Source organism: Canis lupus, chromosome 33 (genome assembly GCF_048164855.1).
Source record: "Canis lupus baileyi chromosome 33, mCanLup2.hap1, whole genome shotgun sequence".
Taxonomy (NCBI): Eukaryota; Metazoa; Chordata; class Mammalia; order Carnivora; family Canidae; genus Canis; species Canis lupus.
This window is the reverse complement of record NC_132870.1, coordinates 37,547,039-37,566,802: the sequence shown is the minus strand read 5'-3', so window position 1 is coordinate 37,566,802 and position 19,764 is coordinate 37,547,039. Positions and strand designations below refer to the sequence as shown.

General features: G+C 34.7%; 1 protein-coding gene and 1 long non-coding RNA gene across 22 annotated transcripts in view; one reads left to right on the top strand and one right to left on the bottom strand.

Moving 5' to 3' along the window:
• LOC140623662 (bifunctional heparan sulfate N-deacetylase/N-sulfotransferase 3) overlaps positions 1-19,764 on the bottom strand; it is a 172,737-nt gene that overhangs the window by 5,626 nt on the left and 147,347 nt on the right. For both annotated transcript variants that reach the window (XM_072810139.1, XM_072810140.1), the window contains 4 exons: positions 16,762-16,936; positions 13,385-13,555; positions 11,907-12,016; positions 1,472-1,574 (listed from right to left, as the gene is read on the bottom strand). In XM_072810139.1, the coding sequence (XP_072666240.1) occupies positions 1,472-1,574; positions 11,907-12,016; positions 13,385-13,555; positions 16,762-16,936 (559 nt within the window). The remainder of the gene's footprint in view (positions 1-1,471; positions 1,575-11,906; positions 12,017-13,384; positions 13,556-16,761; positions 16,937-19,764) is intronic.
• LOC140623665 (uncharacterized) overlaps positions 1-19,764 on the top strand; it is a 155,079-nt gene that overhangs the window by 24,000 nt on the left and 111,315 nt on the right. The window lies entirely within an intron of this gene.

Genomic DNA, 19,764 nt, shown 5'->3' with positions numbered 1-19,764 from the left:
ATCAATCATGTCTCCATAAATGGAACCTCCATAAAAGCCCTAAATGAAGACTGGAGAATGTCAGGGTTGGTGCTGGGAAGGTGGTACACTGCAAACTCCAGAGACAGAAGCTACTGTGCTTAGCACACTTCTGGACCTTGTTCTATGTACCTCTTAATATGGTTATTCATTTGTATCCTTTGTAATAATAGAAAGTAAAGTGTTGCCCTGAGTTCTGTTAACTGTTATAGTAAATTATATAAAAGCTGAGGAAGGGGTCATGAGAACCCTTGATTTGTAGCCACTTTGGACAGAAGTGAGTAACCTGGGAACCCAGTACCTGCTTTTGGATCTGAAGAGAGGGTAGTCTTGTGGTAGTAAGACCTTTACCTGTGGAGTTACACTAACTTGGGGGTATTTAGTGTTATAATTGATTAAATTGTAGGGTATCTAGTTGGTATCTGCAGAAACTTGCACAATTGCTTGGTATAAACCTGCACACATTTGGTGTCAGAAGTATGAGTTAAAAACCCTTAGAATATATTACACAGTAACCTTGTTGGAGTATCAATTTGGAAGTATTGATACTCTAAAAAGTTTTGTTTTTCTTATTTTTCTGTATCACAAAATCTAATATTATGCCTCCGTATGTTTGTTTGATAGGAGTAAAATATGTGCTATGAAAGATGTTCTACAGGGTCTTTTAAACATTTTCTTTTCTTTTTTAAAAGATTTTATTTATTCATGAGAGACACACACAGAGAGAGAGGCAGAGACAGGCAGAGAGAGAAGCAGGTTCCCCGCTGGGAGTCCTATGTGGGACCCCAGGACCCCCCTGGGATCCCAGGACCCCGGGATCATGTCCTGAGCCAAAGGCAGATCTTAACCACTGAGCCACCCAGGCGTCCCATAAACAGTTTAATAAATACCATAGAGAAATAGCTTCGATATATGAAATTGATATATTTTATATTAGTTATTTAAAATACTATGGAAATTGTCCTTGAATTTCTATTAATGTGTAAGGATTATTTTCATAGTGCTCTGAAGGTAAATTTTAATAATCAACCAAAGAAAACTACCAAAGAAATATTATTATATAGGCTACACTTACTACTCTATAGTGACTTAGTGGAGAAAAAAAATAGAAATTTTTTTATCCTGTTTTCAGTTTTCAGTTGATGTATTTCCTGTTTTGGTTTCAGTTAATACTTTTAGTGCTAAAATTTCTGTGACTGTATTAATCTTTTTATAATGAGATGTTGCCTTTTTTGTTCTGCTTCAAAATAAAAATTCTGTTGTTTTCCTTTATTCTTGCATAACAGGTAATGTATCATTGGACAAATCAAAACAAGCAATCTGGATACATTGAAATCCAAATGTCACTTGTAATTTTTAGAAGGGCTAAGTTTTTATTTTTTACTTTTATAAGAAAATAAGAAAATATTTATTAGCTTGGTTATTTAGTTTGTAATAAAAGCTTTATACTTACATCAGGATCCATTGGAGGGTATTTTCTTCCTTTGCTCTTTCCAAGGCATTTTGTTTTACCTTCTTCCAATAACTGACACCAGAAACCTTTATGAGAATCAAATCTAAAAAAAAAATTAAAAACATAAAACACAAAAATGTATTTTTCAAGCAATTTATAAGGTATAATGACCAAAAACATGAATATGAATATATTTTTGGATTTTAATCTATAACCAGAGAGACTGGCATATTTTTTGACTAAATCACTTTGCATAAAGTCTTTTGGCATACTTCTGAATTCTTAGTCCATCTGTCATATTTGTGAGTTTGCCAGATTCCTAATAGAAAAATTGTCAGCAGAAGGTCTCCTATTAATAGAAATTAATAAGCCTACCTCCTTCATCTGGAAGGAAAAAGTTTTATAAATTTCAAGTCTGTTCTTTGCCTTTGTAGAGTTTAAAAATGACAAGTCAGCTTTCATCCATATCTATGGACTTATATAGTACTTATACCATATAATTATAGAGTAATAGAAGCAAAAGGGTTTTGCTGTGCTATGAAGTGATTAATTTTAGGATTCTCTAGCTATCATATACTTAACTTTTTCTCAGAGTCACTTATTTTGGAATGAGCTCTGTATTAAAGTCAAGGTACCTATAAATGTGGATTTTCATGGCGTAACTATAATAAAAATAATAGCACATTAAACTTATATTTCATTTATTTTTATCTTTCATGTGATTTTATTTATTATATTATTTTTTTAAATTTTTATTTTAATTCCAGTTAGTTAACATACTAAGCTTACACTTCAGTTTGCCAAAATATTTTTTAAAAATACTTATTTATTTGAAGGACAAAGAGAGCAGAGGGAGGGTCAGAGGGAGAGGGAGCGAATCTCAAGCAGACTCTGCTGAGCATGGAGCTGGATGCAGGCTTGATCTCATGACCCTAAGAGCATGACCTGAGCCATAACCAAGAGTCAGATGCTCAACTGTACCCCAGTATACCAAAATATTTTATGTAACTCTTTTTTCTTTGAGCTTTCATTATAACCCCTTAATGATGGAGAGTACATGATTCTTCCCATTTTATGGCACTTAGCATAATGTTTGGCTCTTTGTGAATGTTCACTGAATGTTAGTTGAATAAATAATGAAAAAGAAGGAATTATTTGTCAAGGTTTATCTCTCTTGGACTATTTTTTTTTCCATATGCAGGACATGACTTAAATCTAGGCCTCCTACTCTAAGTCTGGTGCCTTTTCTTCTTCACTGATCTCTGGTTATATTTTATATTATCATTCATTACAAATAAATAGTAATTTTCATGCTTGAATATAAAAACAAAAGTAAGAGTCAGTAATGATAATTCTTTCACATTGCTTTTATAATTTAATAATTCTATTGCTATAATTTCTTCACTGGAATTATCACCCGGGGCTACTTCTTCCTTTTGTTTTTTTAATCTACACTACTCAGACTACTGTTTCTGATTTTTTTCTTAAAATTGTAGTGTGAACAGTGAACAATGGGCATTGAAATAACACTTTTAGCCTAAAAATGTGAAATACCTAGAGAAAAATTTAATGTAAAATATGTGCAAGATCTGACACTGAAAAATACAAAACATTGTTAGAGAAATTGTAGAAGACATTAAAAAAGAGGGCTATATCATGTTCACAGCTCAAAAGACTAAGTATTTTTAAAGTATCAACTCTCTCCAAATTTATCTGTAGATTTAGTGTGATGCCAATAAAAACTCCAGTGGAATTTGTAGAAAAAGAAAAGATGATTCTAAAATACATATGGAAATGCAAAGGACATAGACAAACTAAAACATTTTGAAAAAGGAGAATAAAGTTAGAGATCTTATACTACTTAATTTTAAGATTTACTATAATGCTACAGTAATCAAGTCTATGTGGTATTTGCACCAATGAATATATGGAACCAAAGAGAGGGAGTCCAGAAACAGACCAACACATCTAGAATGAACTGATTTTCAAAAACAGGTGCCAAATAAATTTGATGGGAATGAACAATGTTTTAAACAAATTAAACTGGAAAAATTGTATATCTACATGGAAAATATGAATATTCATCCTTAATTACACTACATAAAAATTAGCTTAAAGTTAATCATAGACTTTAACTTAAGAGGTAAAACTCTAAAAATTCTGACAGTAAGCAGGAAAAACATATAGAAAAATTTTGTAATCTTGATTTAGTAAAGATATCTTAGGATGAATGATAAAAGAAGAAGAATAAAAGATTTGAATACATCAATATTTAAAACCTTTGTTTTTCTAAAATACTTTAGAAAATGAAAGAAGAAGTCATAGATTGGGCAAAAGTATTTGTAAAACATAGGACTAATTAAAGACTTGTATTCAGAACTCAACAAAGAAAGATAATAATGCCAATAAAAATTGGGTCAAAGATTGGAACAGGTACTTCATCAAAAAACATATGTGAATGACCAGTAAACAAATGAAAATCTCAACATAATTAGTCATTAAGGAAATGCTAATTAAAATCACAAATGAGGGGCACCTGGGTGGCTCAGTTGGTTAAGCATCTGTCTTTGGCTCAGGTCATGATCTCTGGTCCTGGGATCGAGCTCCATATTGGGTTTCCTGTTCAGCGAGGAGTCTACTTCTCTCTCTCTCTCTCTCCCTCTATCTTCCTATCTCTTCCTCTGCTCCTCCCTACTACTTTGTCTTTCTCTCTCAAATATGTAAATAAATAAAAAAATAGGTTTAAAATCACAAATGAAATACCACAAACACTCACTAGAATGGCAGTTTAAAAAGATCAATACCAAGTGTTGGCAAAGACGTGGAACCATTAGAACTGCTAGACCTTGTTTGTGGAAATTAAGAATATTATAGCCACTTTGGAAAACTTCTTATATATTTAAATATATAATTAGTATTTGACCCATCAATCCATTTTTAGGTGTTAGCCCAAGAGAAATGAAAATATATGTCCATACAAAAATATGTACACAAATGTTTGTAACTAGCCTCAAATGGAAACAACTCTATGTCTATCAATTAATGAAAGGATAAACAAATTGTAGTATATCCATAGAATGGAGTACTACTCAATAATAGAAAAGGCCTAATTACTAACAGATGTAACAATAGGGAGGAATCTCAAAATCACTATGCTAAATGAAAGAAAGTAGATGAGTGGTTGCTAGGGGGCAAGAGTGAGGGGAAAGGACTGACTTCAGAAGAGCATGAAGAAACTTTTTGGATTAATGGAAATGTTCTGTATCTTGATTGTGGTGGTGTATACAACTGTAACCATATGTCAAAATTCATCAATTATACAATTAAAATGGGCAGAGTTTATTATATATGAATTGTTCATCCTTAAAGCTGATTTAAAATTATAGTGTAATTGAATGTGTATGTATACGTATGGATATGATTTGGAAGGTAGTCTTTATGTAGCTAATTTTGTGGAGTTTATAATATAGCCATATGAAAAGAATGTAAACCTAGATCTCTGTATGGGTATTAGAGACACTAAAGGATTATTTACATCCCACTTATGCAAAACCTATTTCTCATGATTACTGACAATTGTGTGAGATCAGGACACAACATGATATGTTTTCATGTTATTTATATTCTTGTTTGAATCAGTAAGGCAACTAAATAAAGTAGTCCCATACTGAGAGGTACAAGAAAGAAAAAGCATTAAAAAGACTATTATTTAAATAACCTGTACATGAAAGCTGGGAATCTCTAATACAACACCATTTCTGGAAGTCTGCTATTGATATAATATTTTTCTTAAACATTTTGTCCTTAGCAATTTCTACAATTGAATTCTGACTCTTTTTAAGAATTTAAGCAATCAAAATTCAGAATCCAGACCACCTATTATTTTTTTGATAATATACCTAACTATAGATACATCTCTGGAAAATACACATGTATTATGTGAAAATGAGCAGCCTTCTGACAGAATGATTTTTTTAAGAGACACTGGACTTTATACATAATATAATTGAGAATCAAAATAAAAATAGGTTTTTCTTTCATCTCTGCTAAGTGGTTACTGCTTATGCAGCAGGCTGTCTATCATGCTGGTCTTTATTGAGAAAAAGTGTGTGTGTGCACGCGTGTGTGTGGCTGGCATGTAGCCCAAGCATCTGTATGTGTAAGTTCATAGGCAATGGCATAAGTGTGTTGGAGTGGAAAAGAAAAGGAGAAGGGATTGATATTGACCTTATGAGTTTGAGGACATCAGCAATGCAATTTCAGAGTTCAAGTGAAGAGGCTTGACAGGAAACAGAAAGATCTCCTTACAACCATTTAGAGTATCAGCAGTGTTCCTCTTAAGATTAATCTTGGTACCACTGATAACTGGTGGGACATAAAGAAACCTTTCTTTGGTTAGGACTCTCCTTTAAATGACTTCAGGATGTGAACCTTTTTTTTTTTTTTTTTTTAAGATTTATTTATTCATGAGAGACACAGGGAGAGAGGCTGAAACACAGGCAGAGGGAGAAGTAGGCTCCCTGCAAGGAGCCTGATGTAGGACTTGATCCCAAGACCTGGGATCATGACCTGAACCGAAGGCAGATGCTCAACAACTGAGCCAACCATGTATCCCAAAAGGTGAACCTTTTGGAGGAAATTTTATGTGTTGACCCCTATAGTTACCCACTTCTTTCTGGAGGTAGAGATACTTTGTTTATCATTGTATCCTAGAGTCTTGCTCATAATAGAACAACAGAACTTTGTTGAATTAGAGTAAAACAAGAATGGATTGGTTCTTAAATTTTTATTGAATATCACCTGGGGATGTCTAGAAATAACTAGACTTGTAGGCTGAGACAATTGAAATTCTCCAGTGATTCAGTCTCCAACTGGTAACATTTTTATATCAATGAAAATGTGACCTTAATTTTACCCTTGCACGGGTGAATCCTAGGGAATATTTGGATTATATTTAGATTATTTATTTAGATATTTAAAATGCTTGTACATTGAAATAACATTTCTATGGGAGAATAGTGGATTGCAAACAGTACAGGTAAATTTCAAAACCAAAACACCATCATTTAGGTGTTACTAATATGGAACAAACACAGAAGTTACTTTTTGTTTGTTTTTAAATCAGATTCCTGTCTACAGATATGCTTTTATGATTTAATGAACTATTTTGCTGGGATGCCTGGGTGGCTCAGTGGTTGAGTGTCTGCCTTTGGGTCAGGGCATGATCCTGGGGTTCAGGATCGAGTCTCACATCACGCTTCTTGCAGGGAGCCTGCTTCTCCCTCTGCCTATGTCTCTGCCCCTCTCTCTCTGTGTCTCTCATGAATAAATAAAAATAAAGTCTTTAAAAAAATAATGAACCATTTTGCTGATACCCATTTTATTTGTAACAGCTTTTTTGAGGTATAATTTATCATATCACCCATCTTAAGTGTACAATTAAGTGATTTGCAGCTAGTTTATATAGTTCTATAACTATCACCACAATCCAGTATTAGAACATTTCCATAATCCCAAAAAGTTCCTTAGAGCCAACTGGAAGCAATCTCTGCTGTTACCTCCAGCCCCAGGCTAGTACTGATCTGCTTCAGTTTCTAATTTGTCTTTTCTGGACATTTTCCCCATTTTGGGGGGGGGGTGGATATGCCAAAATTTGTTAATCCATTTACCAGGCAATGGACATTTGGATTAGTTCCATTTTGGGGCTATTATTAATAATGTTTCTGTGAACAAGTTTTTTTTTTTTTTTTTTTTTTTTTAAATTTTTTTTTTTTTAATTTTTATTTATTTATGATAGTCACAGAGAGAGAGAGAGAGAGGCAGAGACACAGGCAGAGGGAGAAGCAGGCTCCATGCACCGGGAGCCCGACGTGGGATTCGATCCTGGGTCTCCAGGATCGCGCCCTGGGCCAAAGGCAGGCGCCAAACCGCTGCGCCACCCAGGGATCCCAGTGAACAAGTTTTTGATAGACATAGGTTTTCAGTTCTCTTGGAGTAGATTCCTAGGAGTGAAGTTATTTGTGAGCTTCTGTTTAATTTTTAGGAGACTGCAAAGCTGCTTTTCCAAAGTAGCCATATATTATTCATTATCATCGGCAATATATGAGGGCTCCAGTTTCTCCACATTTTTGCTAACATTTGGTATTGTCTTTTGGATTATAGCCATTCTAGTGGTATTTCAGTGTGATTTTCATTTGCATATCACTATGATTGTACATTTATTATGCAAAGTGATAGCGTGTCTGAAGATTGATTCTTTTTATAATACAGACTGAGACAACTTAAAAAGCTTGTTTTTAAGGTTTCAGTCTTTTTTATTTTTTATTTTTTTTTTTTCAGTCTTTTTTAAAAAGTACTTTCTACTGGTATACTATTCATTAGTAATAATTTACAATATTGTTTTTCTCTAGTTCTAACATCTTGTGCCAACTTGAAGGGCTTAATAGATTGGCAGTGCAGGCTCCAGCGGACTGATTGAGTTTCAGTCCTGACTCCTCAGTTTATTTGCTGAGTGACTTTTGGCTTCACTTTTTTGTGCCCCATTTTTTTTAGCTGAAAAATGGAGCTAATAGTATCTATCATATATAGTATTGATATGAAGCAATATATGTAAGCATATAAATGTAGAACATATACATGCATATTGACTTTCAAATGTTATAGTTACTTTAAAAAACAAATTCATCAGAAGAAATTGGGACTCACTATCTTCTTTTTCACCACTTACCATTGCTAGGTGCTCTTTCATGAGTGGTCCAGGGGACCAACAGATTTTAGCTACTATGACTACTTTTATTTTTTGCTACTAAAAAAGGTTTTAATGTGGCACATTTTTACTCAAACTCATTTACAATGGGATGGGAAAGACTGGGCAATGTAAATTTGGTTGCCAGGGGAAGAAGTGGGATGAGAAGCAATTGAAGTCCTTGAATTTTGAAACAGCTTCAATTTTTTATGACTTAGTCAAGCCTCATCCACAGAACAGAACAAAACAAACCCATGATCTTTATTCAGCTCCTGGCCTTCAAATTCTCATTGTCCATTTATTGAAATGTTCACAGGAAATTAGTATTAGAAATTCATTGAACGAAATCCAGTTTCATTTGTGTTGACAAACAAGTTAACTGACTGAGAAAGAAATATGTCAGGTTCAGGTATTTAACCAGTATTTCTAAGTGTGAAACCTCTTGTCAGGGTCATTGATGGCTAAGTATAATTGTGAGTGCATATGTTCATGGAAAAATAAAAAGTTTACATTTTTCATTTTAGTTGATACAATTCCATGCTAAACATTATTTTACTGCTTTCTCTCAAATGATCAGTCAGCTCTAAAACACTATGTAACATGTAACAGGAAAGCTAAAATAACGTGCGTGTATATCAATCCTATTTACAATGTAGGCATGAAGGTTATGTTGAACAAGAATTGTAAAATACTAATTTCCTTAATTGAGTGAGAGGCTTGCATTTATATTGTTTAAAACTTATACTACTTATTTAAATCCTATCCATTCTGACCAAGAAAATCAGATTTTTAAAATATTCAATGTCATTGAAAATTCATGATGACAGTACTAAGTCATTTAAGACAACCAATGACTGCATGAAATTTGGAAGTCTCAAATATTTTGTTTAGCAATTGGGAAAGGGATAAATAACCCTCTTGCCAGTGGAAATTTATTGCCATTTTTCTTGAAGATAGTTTTGAAATTGGAACTGCTTTTATATTGAAGATAATCAGTTTATAGAGTGCTTAAATTGGAGTACTTTTTCATGCCAAGACTGTATGGTAAAATCTTTGTGTAGACCTAGTTTCATTCATTTATTCTGTGTGCAAAAACTGGATTTATGTGGTTAGTTGAGAATTCCTATCTGTTCACAGCTCAGTACATTCTTAGAGGATTTTAAAATTTTTTTAAGTACCAAAGAGATGGTCCTCACTATCACTAGCAGAAAATATATGAAACAATAAATTACATTCCTGAGAACATACATTTTGTGTGGCCCCTGCTCATCTCAATGTGTCTAAAGCACCACAGAAAATCTTATCAGTACAGTTCCTTTAACAAGAGTAACTAACTATAGGGGTAGGATTCCAGAACTGCAAAGGGCTTGGTGAAGGAGGATTTACAACAATTCAGACCTGAGACAACGACCTGAAATTCCAAATATTCTACAACAGGTACACTGCTGATGTGTGTAAGGCCAACTGATGATTGACAAGAAGATACAAAAAGAAACTGAATGGCTGTACATTATCTCTATCAGCAGGATGAGAGCCTGGGCAGCCCTGCAGGGCGAGAAGCTGTGGTTTCAGAGACTACGCATATCTTATCTTGCTACTTCACCCACTGAGCCCCATACCAAGTTAGAGAATCATATAACGGGCAATTTTAGCCAGATACATCCCAGGTGCAAAGTGATCCACAGTTCTTTGTGTATAGTATGTTGCTTTGATATTACTTCTCTTTAGTTTACACTCCCTTTTCTTGGCAGTGGAGGTGAATAAAAAGCTTGCTGCTGAGCTGGATGCAAAGAGGAGAAATAACACAGCATGCAGGTCAAGGGCCATTCCATAAAAAAAGAGATTATGTCTTTATAGAATACTTCACTTCTTTTTTCTGAAATACAATGCTTTGCTATATGCTCTACAAAAAAGACCCAAAGATAAACTAACTTGAAATAGAAAACTGTTTAGAAAATAAAAGCTTTCTTTTCTAAGAGATACTTAAAAAAGATATAAAGCAGAAAGTGGACTTGAATTTCTAACTGCAAACTAAAATCATTCAGGTTTCTTTAAGGTCAAGCTTAAAGTTAAATACCTAAGGCGAGTAAAGTCTGTGTTAGTACTTGAACTAAGCTCTACAAAGCTCTAATAGTACTCATAGTATAAAAACACAGAGGTCAGAAGGTTAATAGTAACAACAAAGTAAATGGCTCTTGGGAAGGAAGCTCAAAACTTGAGTTCCTTTGTCCCCCACACCAAAATGTCTTTCTTACATAGGTCTCTGCATATGATTTGCGCAAGACATAAGCAATATTGGATGTTTTTCTGCCAATCTTTTTATTTTAAAGATTTTGTTCATTTATTCATGACAGAGAGATAGAGGGAAAGAGAGAGAGAGAGAGAGAGAGAGAGACAGAGAGAGAGACAGGCAGAGGGAGAAGCAGGCCCCATGCAAGGAGCCCAACATGGGACTTGATCCCGGGACCCCAGGATCATACCCTGGGCTGAAGGCAGATGCCAAACCGCTGAGCCACCCAGGGATCCTGTCTGCCAATCTTTATTGTAAAGGATGCTGAAAGGTAAAGGAATCCTACCTCTCATAACTTATAACTTGCTATAAGGTGTAAGGCATATGATGAAAAGAGAAAATCAGTTGATCTATAGAAGTGAGTTTTATATTGAGAAATACAAAGGAAGAATTCCATAACAGTCATTTTCAGTTTCTTTAAGGCTCAGCCTATGACCCTCAAATTAAAAAAAAAAAGTGTTATAGTGGGGGTCCAATCCATAGCTCATCCAACTCACTATCTTCCAGTTGCTCTAGACATGTGAAACAGAAACAAACACAACTTTCATAAATTTGATTACTGACGATTACACTGGACAAAGTAAGAGGAGGTCTTATATAAAATGCTAAAAGGAGTCCAGAGTCAGGATTAAGGTAAGAGACGTATCCGGGTGCAAAATTGCAGGAGGTACTCACTCTTAGGCATTTGCATGGAACTGAGAGTGAGTGTTTCCTTAAATCCTAATGCTTCTCTTGCCTTATCCTAGTCTTGTCCAGATATAGTCAGTTACCTAAGATCAGAAAGAAAACAGCAAAAGAAAGCCAAACCAGAGCTATAATTTTTGTGGCCACTGAAGAAGACACCTCCTCAGATCCACAGTGGATAAAAATATAGAAGCAAAAAATGGAAGTATGTTTAAGAGCACATCTCTCAAAAAAAAAAAAAACAACAAAAAAAAACACATGTCTCTCTGCCTATTCAGTCACCTATTGGTTGACTTTCTTGCTGCATGACACTGTTTTTGAAAATTGCACACAAGACAGAGGAGAGAGTTCCTGAACCATCTAGTCACTTCTTCATGCTTTCACGAGTTTCCACCATTGTCTGCTAAATAGACTCAGCACTTATTGACTAAGTAGCCTCTTCTGTGGCTATTGTTAGTTTTAAGATTTACAGTTATTTTGCTTCCCTTCTTTCCTTCTGGAGTAAATCTTTGATAGTTAGTGATCAACAGAGGATTTAGGACATTTATTTGCCACACTGCTGAAAAGATAGTTTTCAAGTAATTCATGTCAAACAAATCAGAAAATAATCACTATGTAAGGAACAGCTAACACAATACTTGCATCACTAAACTACAGTTTTTTCAAAACCAATTCTCTCCTGAAACTTTAATAAGTTAATAAGAATATAAACTTACGTTAAAGCTTCTGAGTAATTATAATGAGGAGAGACTCCTAGAAATTTCTGTACTTCATCCATCACTGTAGCAGGATCCATCCTTAGCTGTTGCCCATCGATAATTAGCAGCTAAATTACCAAAGGGAGGAAAAAAGACAATGCACATTGCAAAAAGATGTGTAACACTATAACAAACAATTCCTACACTCTTGAATTTATTCAATGAGAGACATTCTGAGGGGATTTGCATACATTGTTGTTGGACTTAACTAGGCCATTCTTATTAATGACTTGGAATAAGAAATAAATCACACTAATTAAATGCACTCCTGTTTTGTAATCTGAGAAGTCCTGAAAATACTATGAAAACAAAAAGCCATTTGAAGAGATCCAAATTGCTTAAGAAATGTGACTACAAAATCACAAATAGAAACCAAGCAAACAATGGTTCCAATCATTCAAGCTGGGAAGGAGAACTGTAAAAAGAAGAAAAGCTGGAATAAGCCCAGGTATAATGAAGCAGAGGACATGTCATTCTCCATGAGTCCATTCAGAGGAGCACTATTTTAGAAATAGTTAGATAATTCATTTGGAAAAAAAGATGAGACTCCCAGAGAAGCTGAATGTGGAAAGAAGTTCTTCCATCAACTGAGGGGAAAAATTTGCTTGTTACTCTAGGGAGGAAGGTGGGTGGCCCAGAAAGACAAAACGCCAGGCAGACCATGATGGAAGATCACAAAGAAACCACAATCTGTTCTTCCTTTTTGCTCATACCTCGCATGCCCAATATTTGTTTAGCTTAGACCAGCATTGTTCACTAGAATATATTGTGACTATGGGCATGTTCTATAGTTGTGTCTAACAGGTACCTATTGAGCATTTAAAATGTGCTAATGTGATTAGAAACTGAATTTTTAATTTTATGTAATTTTAACACAAATTTAAATAGCCAGATGTGGCAACAGCTATCATGCTGGACAGCATAGTTCTAGACACACAGGCATGCGACACATCTGATGTGACTGGATTGCTTCATGCAATCCAATGTAGGTGCTGAGTTTGTAATCTAGGTTGGTGCCTGGCAAAAGAGAGAAGCAAGGAAGGCAAGAAAAACATAGGGATTATGGAAAATTCTGCAAGATGTTTCATTCAAAGGGAAATAATGACAATTAAGCAAAAACAGTATTTGTCTTGTTTAAGAGATTCTCAAGCTTTATTGGCAGAATAAGAATCCGGGATATGAAGCTTTTGAGGTTTTTTACAATCAGGACGGACATGCACTAGAAAATACAGCAGGGAGAATTATTCTGAGATACTTTTAGAAAGAAAAACAGTTTGCTTACCTCTGCCTAACTAGTATTCTTTGCCGTAGTCTTATTTACAACTACAGAGTAAAAGCTAGTAATGTTTTAATGAGTAAAAATTTCCTCTATCCTAGAGGCAAAGTCATCAACTTAATGAGATTGTAACATGATGTAAATTCTTATTGCTCAATACCTGAAAGGGAGGGAAATAAACAAGCCATCTCTCGATGTGACTGGCATACCACCCTGGGACCAAACATCTCTTCTGCAAGGCTCTGAGCTCGGAGGGTGCACGGGGCCCAGCTGAGATCACTTCATAGAAGCTAAACTTCAGAGCTGCGGGGTCTTCATGAGATCGCTGATGCTATGACGAAAAGGTGGATAATTAAACTAGCTTGAACCATAGGCATGAATAATTAAAAACCAATCTCTGTGACAAGTCTTGAAGCTAAAGGAAGGAGCAACTCTCTGCTGGAGAGTTATTTGTTTTTCAATTAATAAAGGATGAAAATGTTTGCTTGGAGCATCAAGATTTAAAGTTATGACACTGATGAAGGTATCTTTTTTGAGAGCTTATTTGGGAGAGGCTGAATTCTTATTGATAGACTTCCTTAACCCAACTTTACTGAGTTTTTTCCTTAGTGTATATGTTTATCCAGGAAGCAAACTTTTGAAAGTTGCATTAATGCCCCCTTTGCAGCCCATAAGCAAACCATGTTTACATCCATTGAAAATCCATAATACACAAACACTCTGCTAGTTCTGCCACAGTTTCGCTCTCTATCTAGTAATGCAGTTTTAGATTAGAAAAGCCCAACTGTCTACTTTAAATGGAGAAACTACTGAAAACTCTGACATGTACATTATCTCAAATCCACAGCTTTTATCATACACTACCTAGCATCCAAAAGCCAAGATTATTTTACCTAATGGTAACCTTCCTTTGTGATGAATCAGAATCATTTATTGTACAGAAGTGCAGAAAGCAGCAATCCAAATAGGAAAGTATTTCATAATGGCTCAGGCTGAGGCCCATGGGTTTGAGGAAATCACCTTTTCCCTAAATTGACCAATAAATATTCAGGCTTAGTGGTAGGTTTGTGGATGTTTATCACATCTAGTTGAATAGCAAATTTGCTGCAATTGAGTTTCAAATTACTATACTACAACCACCACTAGATTTTGTTAAAGCCTGCATTTTGCCACTATAAAGTGATTTATTTGTAATATTTAGGACATTTTGTTAGCTTACAGCCTTGAAACCTGCTTTTATGGTAAATTCTCAGTTTTTTCAGGGGCTAAGCAGTTGCCAAGTTCCAATTTTCTTTTCTCTTTGAGTCAATTAAGGCTTATTCCTCTTTTCTCCAGATACCTAGTGGAAAAGGTAAAAGGCACAAAATCTAATCAGTCAATTTGCAATTTGCTGTATACTATGATTTAAAAGATGGCTGTAGGAATTTGGCATCAATGCTTAGTGTAGAGTTGTGGATTTCAGTTTTCCAGGATGTCTCACTTCCTGTTAGGCAGATTATTATCAATATGCCTATCTAAGATCCCATCTGCTTTATTATGACCTTTTCCCACTCTGTCCCAGGCATAAAACCTTTCCTGACAATCTGTTCTTCCTTTTTGAATCTGGAAAAACTACTTTTGTTAAATAACAAAAGGGCCTGGTGCTGAGAAACTTTATTCTTTTATATCCTAGATTGTCATGAATTATTGTTTTGAAATCCTATCTGTGGGAGTGGAACATACTACCTTTGTCTGGAAGATCAGAGCTATGTGCATGCACTTTATGCAGTGTTATTTCCAACCCTGGTGCAAAGTTTCTGATAAGGAATTTGTGGTTTTGTTTTTGGTTATTACCTTTGTCATTATGTGGTATCCTTCTTTGTCTCTTGATACTATCTTTTCTTTTTAAGTCTATTTTGTCTGATATAAGAAGCATTCCTACCCTGGCTTTCTTTTTGCATGTTAAATCCTTTTCTATCCCTTTACTTTCAATCTGTATGTGTCTTTAGGTCTGAAGTGAATCATTTGGCAGGCAGCATGTAGCCAGGTCTTGCTTTTTTATCCATCCAGCCACCCAATGTCTTTTGATTAGAGCATTTGGTCCATCTACATTTAAAGTAATTATTGATAGTTATGTACTTATTGACATTTTGTTACTCGTTTTGCATTTTTATAGTTCTTCTCTGTTCCTTTCTTCTCTTGCTGTCTTCCTTTGTGGTTTGATGGCTTTCTTTCCTGTTATACTTGGATTCCTTTATCTATTTTTTGCATATCTGTCATATGCAAAAATAGAGTTTTTGATTTGTGGTTATCATTATGTTCATATGTAACATCTTATGTGGATAGCAGTCTGTGTTAAGTTGATGGTCACTTAGGTTTGAGCCCATCTTAAAAACATTAAATTTTTATTTCCCCCATCATGTTTTATGCATATGATATAAGACTCTACATTCCTTTATTTTGTGAATACCTTGACTAATTTTTGTAGGTATAATTGACTTTACTGCTTTTGTGTTTAACCTCTATACTGGTTTTATGAGTGATTAACCTACTACTTTTATTATCTGTTTGCATTTACCTATCAGTTTTTTTCATTTCATAGTTTTCTTGTTCTTGATTGTGGCCTTTTATTTCTATTCAAAGAATTCCCTTTAATATTTCTTGTAAGGCTGATTTAATGGTGATGAACTCCTTTAACTTCTGTTTGTCTGGGAAACTATCCCTCCTTCTATTCCATTCTGAATGATAACCTTGCTGGGTAGAGCATTCTTGGTTGTAAGTTTTTTCCTTTCAGTACTTTGAATGTATCATGCTAGTCTCTTCTGGCCTGCAAAGTTTCTTTTTCTTTTTTTTTAAAAACGGTTTTATTTACTCATGAGAGAGAGGTAGAGACACAGGCAGAGGGAGAAGCAGGTTCCCTGCAAGGAGCCCAATGTGGGACTCGATCCCGGATTTCAGGATCATGCCCTGAGCTGAAGGCAGACACTCAACCACTCAGCCACCCAGGTGTCCCTGGCCTGCAAGGTTTCTGCTGAAAAATCAGCTGATTGATTTATGGTGTTTCCCCTCTATGCAACTGTTTTCTTCTCTCTTGCTACTTTAAAAATTCTCTCTTTATCACTACTTTTTGCTATCTTAATTATTATGTATCTTTTTAGAAGCAATGCTAGCCTAATAACAGTTAAGGGGTTTTTGAATATAGCATTTCACATTTATCTCAACTTTATAGTTTCCAAGGAAAAAGGATCCTTAGTCTATTTTTCAGTCTATTTTTTCAAAATATAGATGTGTAGAAGCACAGATATACATACAAGTACATACTATTTTGTTATATTTTCATATTATTAATATATTTTAATAAATTAATCCAAAATTAATAAAAAATGAAGGAGAAAGTTAGTTTTTCCAGAAATAAAACTCTATCCACCTTTATTCGGATGTAAAACTAGCAAATATTCTGTTTTATTGAGACCTGAGGTGGTTGCTTTTGCTGCAAACCATCCTCCATTCTTCATACTCCCTTTCTTACCTGTTAGATTCTGTCTGTATTTTTCTTACCTGATACCAGGAATATGCTCGATCTGAGGGGTCGATGAGGATGGTGATGATCTTGGCTTTGGGGACCAGAGAAGCTGCTCTTTTAGGAGCTTCCTCTGAGTGGAAGTAATTGGCACTCTTTTCAAACAGAAAGTCAGTGGTGACATTAGATGGGACTGGGAAGAAATCCATATACCTAGAAAAGGAATATTTCTCAAAATAAGACTGGTTTATACTCATACTCTGATGACTGTAGATGTCAAAGGTATCCCACAAATTCACTTGTTTCCTAAAGTAAAGCCTTTTTCTATAAGGCATCTGTTCTATATAGTTAGCAAGGGCAAAGTATACAGGACATTAATAATGTATTTTGAGAATGCTTCTCTAAATACATTTTCTTTTTGTTTTGCTTACTATCAGGAAGAATGGTATGGGAAATAGCAAAAATATAGACACAGAATGATTGAATTGGAACAATAATCAACCTAACTCTATAAAATGTATCTAAATGCAGAAATATTTTAAAGAGGAAAATATGAGTGCTCAGTCAGAAGGAACTTTTGATAAAAACAGATGATATGTTCAGTTCAAATATATTTTAAAAGGACTTAGACAAAAATTTTTTTACTTTATCACAAGTAAAATAATTTCCTTCCCACTAATGTGTAATTCTGCAGTTGCATTCAACTATAAAATGCTAAAGGGCAGGACACATTTGGTGAAAATATTGCCTATTTGCTTAACTTTTTTTTCCATTTAGAGCCATTTATAGTCTTTAGAATATTCATAAAAGTTTAAAAGGTATGTACATATTTCCAAATATAAAATCCTATCAAATTTGCCAAGGTCATGTCCTATATCTTTAAGTGGGATGAGAATGTAATTCACCAGCAGAGTGAACACAGGAATACCTGAAGCCTTAAGCACAGAAATGTAGGACTTAATAGATTTTTTATAATGTCCCATCTGTACAAAAGCTGTCAAATATAAACTAATTCAGTATGTGACAATATATATTTCTGAGGCATTAAGGGAAAAATTTTAAAGGACAAATGAGTCCTTTTAGAGAGTACATGTAAATTTAACTTCTGGGGTTTCTCACATTCATAATGACTTCTTCATCCTCCACTCCCACCCTCTTCAATTTATAAGCCACCATAACTTTGGGCTACCATAACATGGTAGTTCAATAATTATTGAACAAGAGAATCATTAATATTTAAGTGATGACTTCTTTATGCAGTATGTTGTTTTCTTTTAGTCATCCTGGTAGGATTCCAGTTGTTAATGTATTGCAAAGTTGGCTGGTAAAACAAAGCAATGTCTTAAAACTCAGGATAATAGAGAAATCCTTTTATGTTTTCTGGAATTTGCCTTGGTAATATGTCATTCTGACATCCTTTTAGGAGGAAACAGATATAAAAATTTCTGGAAAGTTTGATCTGCTATCTGTTCTGGTGTATATTCTGTTTATGGAAAGTGCCAAATTTTAAGGTATTTCTTAATTTAGATGCTCACCGTAGTTCCAGGGATGCTAACATTATCCCAGATGTCTAGTGGTATCTTGTTTGGTCTAACTGGTCTTGGCCTCGTTTATTCTGAGAAAGGCTCCAACAGCCACAAAAGAAGGGCAGAAGGTACTGAATTCTGATAACTTTTAGTTTCTAAAAATGGTTCCACATTCCCAGAAGTCCTCTTTATACCTGGAATAGTTTAGACCTTAAAAACTTCCTCAAGTAGTTCTAGATCTTGGACCTATACCGTGCTGATTTTGCCTGGTGCCAGAGGCTCATGAAAAAAGCAAGGTCCAGTTCTTCTTTGCCTTTATGCCCATATTTTTCTAGTATAGTGGCTGGCAGTTAGAGGCGCTTGAAAAATGTTTGATGAATAAGCAGGTAGATAAGAATTCAGCTTCATATTTTCAGGTAGAAATAGGTATATACTTGGAGAATATGAATTAAAATTATCATAAGAATTGGTGGGTGAACTAGAGTGGTTTAACAATTTGAGGGTTAACTTCTGGCACTGTTGGGAATGCAAACTGGTGGAGACACTCTGGAGAACAGTTGGGAGGTTTCTCAAAAAGTTAAAAATAGAACTACCCTACAATCCAGCAATTGTACTACTAGGTATTTACCCAAAGGATACAAAAAAATACTGATTTGAAGGGGAACATGTACCCCAATGTTTATAGCAGCATTATCAACAATAGCCAAATTATGGAGAGCCCAAATGTCCACTGACTGATGAATGGATAAAGAAGGTATGGCATACTATTTTATATATATCTATAGATTTATATGTATAGATATCTATATCTATAGATCTACAGATATATATTGTCATTTGCAATTTATATATATATGTGTGTGTGTGTGGGTGTATATATAGTCATTTGCAATGAGGTGAATGGAGCTAAAGTATATTAGGCTAAGTGAAATAAGTCAGAGAAAGACAAATACCATGATTTCACTCATATGTGAATTTAAGAAACCAGATGAACATATGGAAAGGGGGAAAAGAAAAAAAGAAATAGAAAAACAAGCCATAACTGACTCTTAACTTTAGAGAACAACCTGAGGGTTGAAGGAGGGAAGTGGGTGGGGGATGACCTACCTAGATGGATGATGGGTATTAAGGAGGGCACTTGTTATGATGAGCACTGGATGTTGTACGTAAGTGATGAATCACTGAATTCTACTCTAGAAACCAATATTGTACTCACTGTATGCTAACTAACAAAATTTAAATTAAAATAAAACAAAACAATTTGGGGGTTAAAAGTGAATGCCTGCCTCATTGAAGCTTTGCTACTTTTGTAGTACCTCAGCATTTTAACTGAAACATACTACACATTTATTTTTTTACTTAGGTTGCCCATGAGTATTTCTTAGTGATTTTTACTCAAAGCCAGATTAAGATGTTTAGAAATTCTAAGTGCTAACATGATTTTATGGCTCTCCAGGTACTAGTCCAACCCTCCACTTCATCCCCATGTAATTATAAAAAATAATACCAAACCAT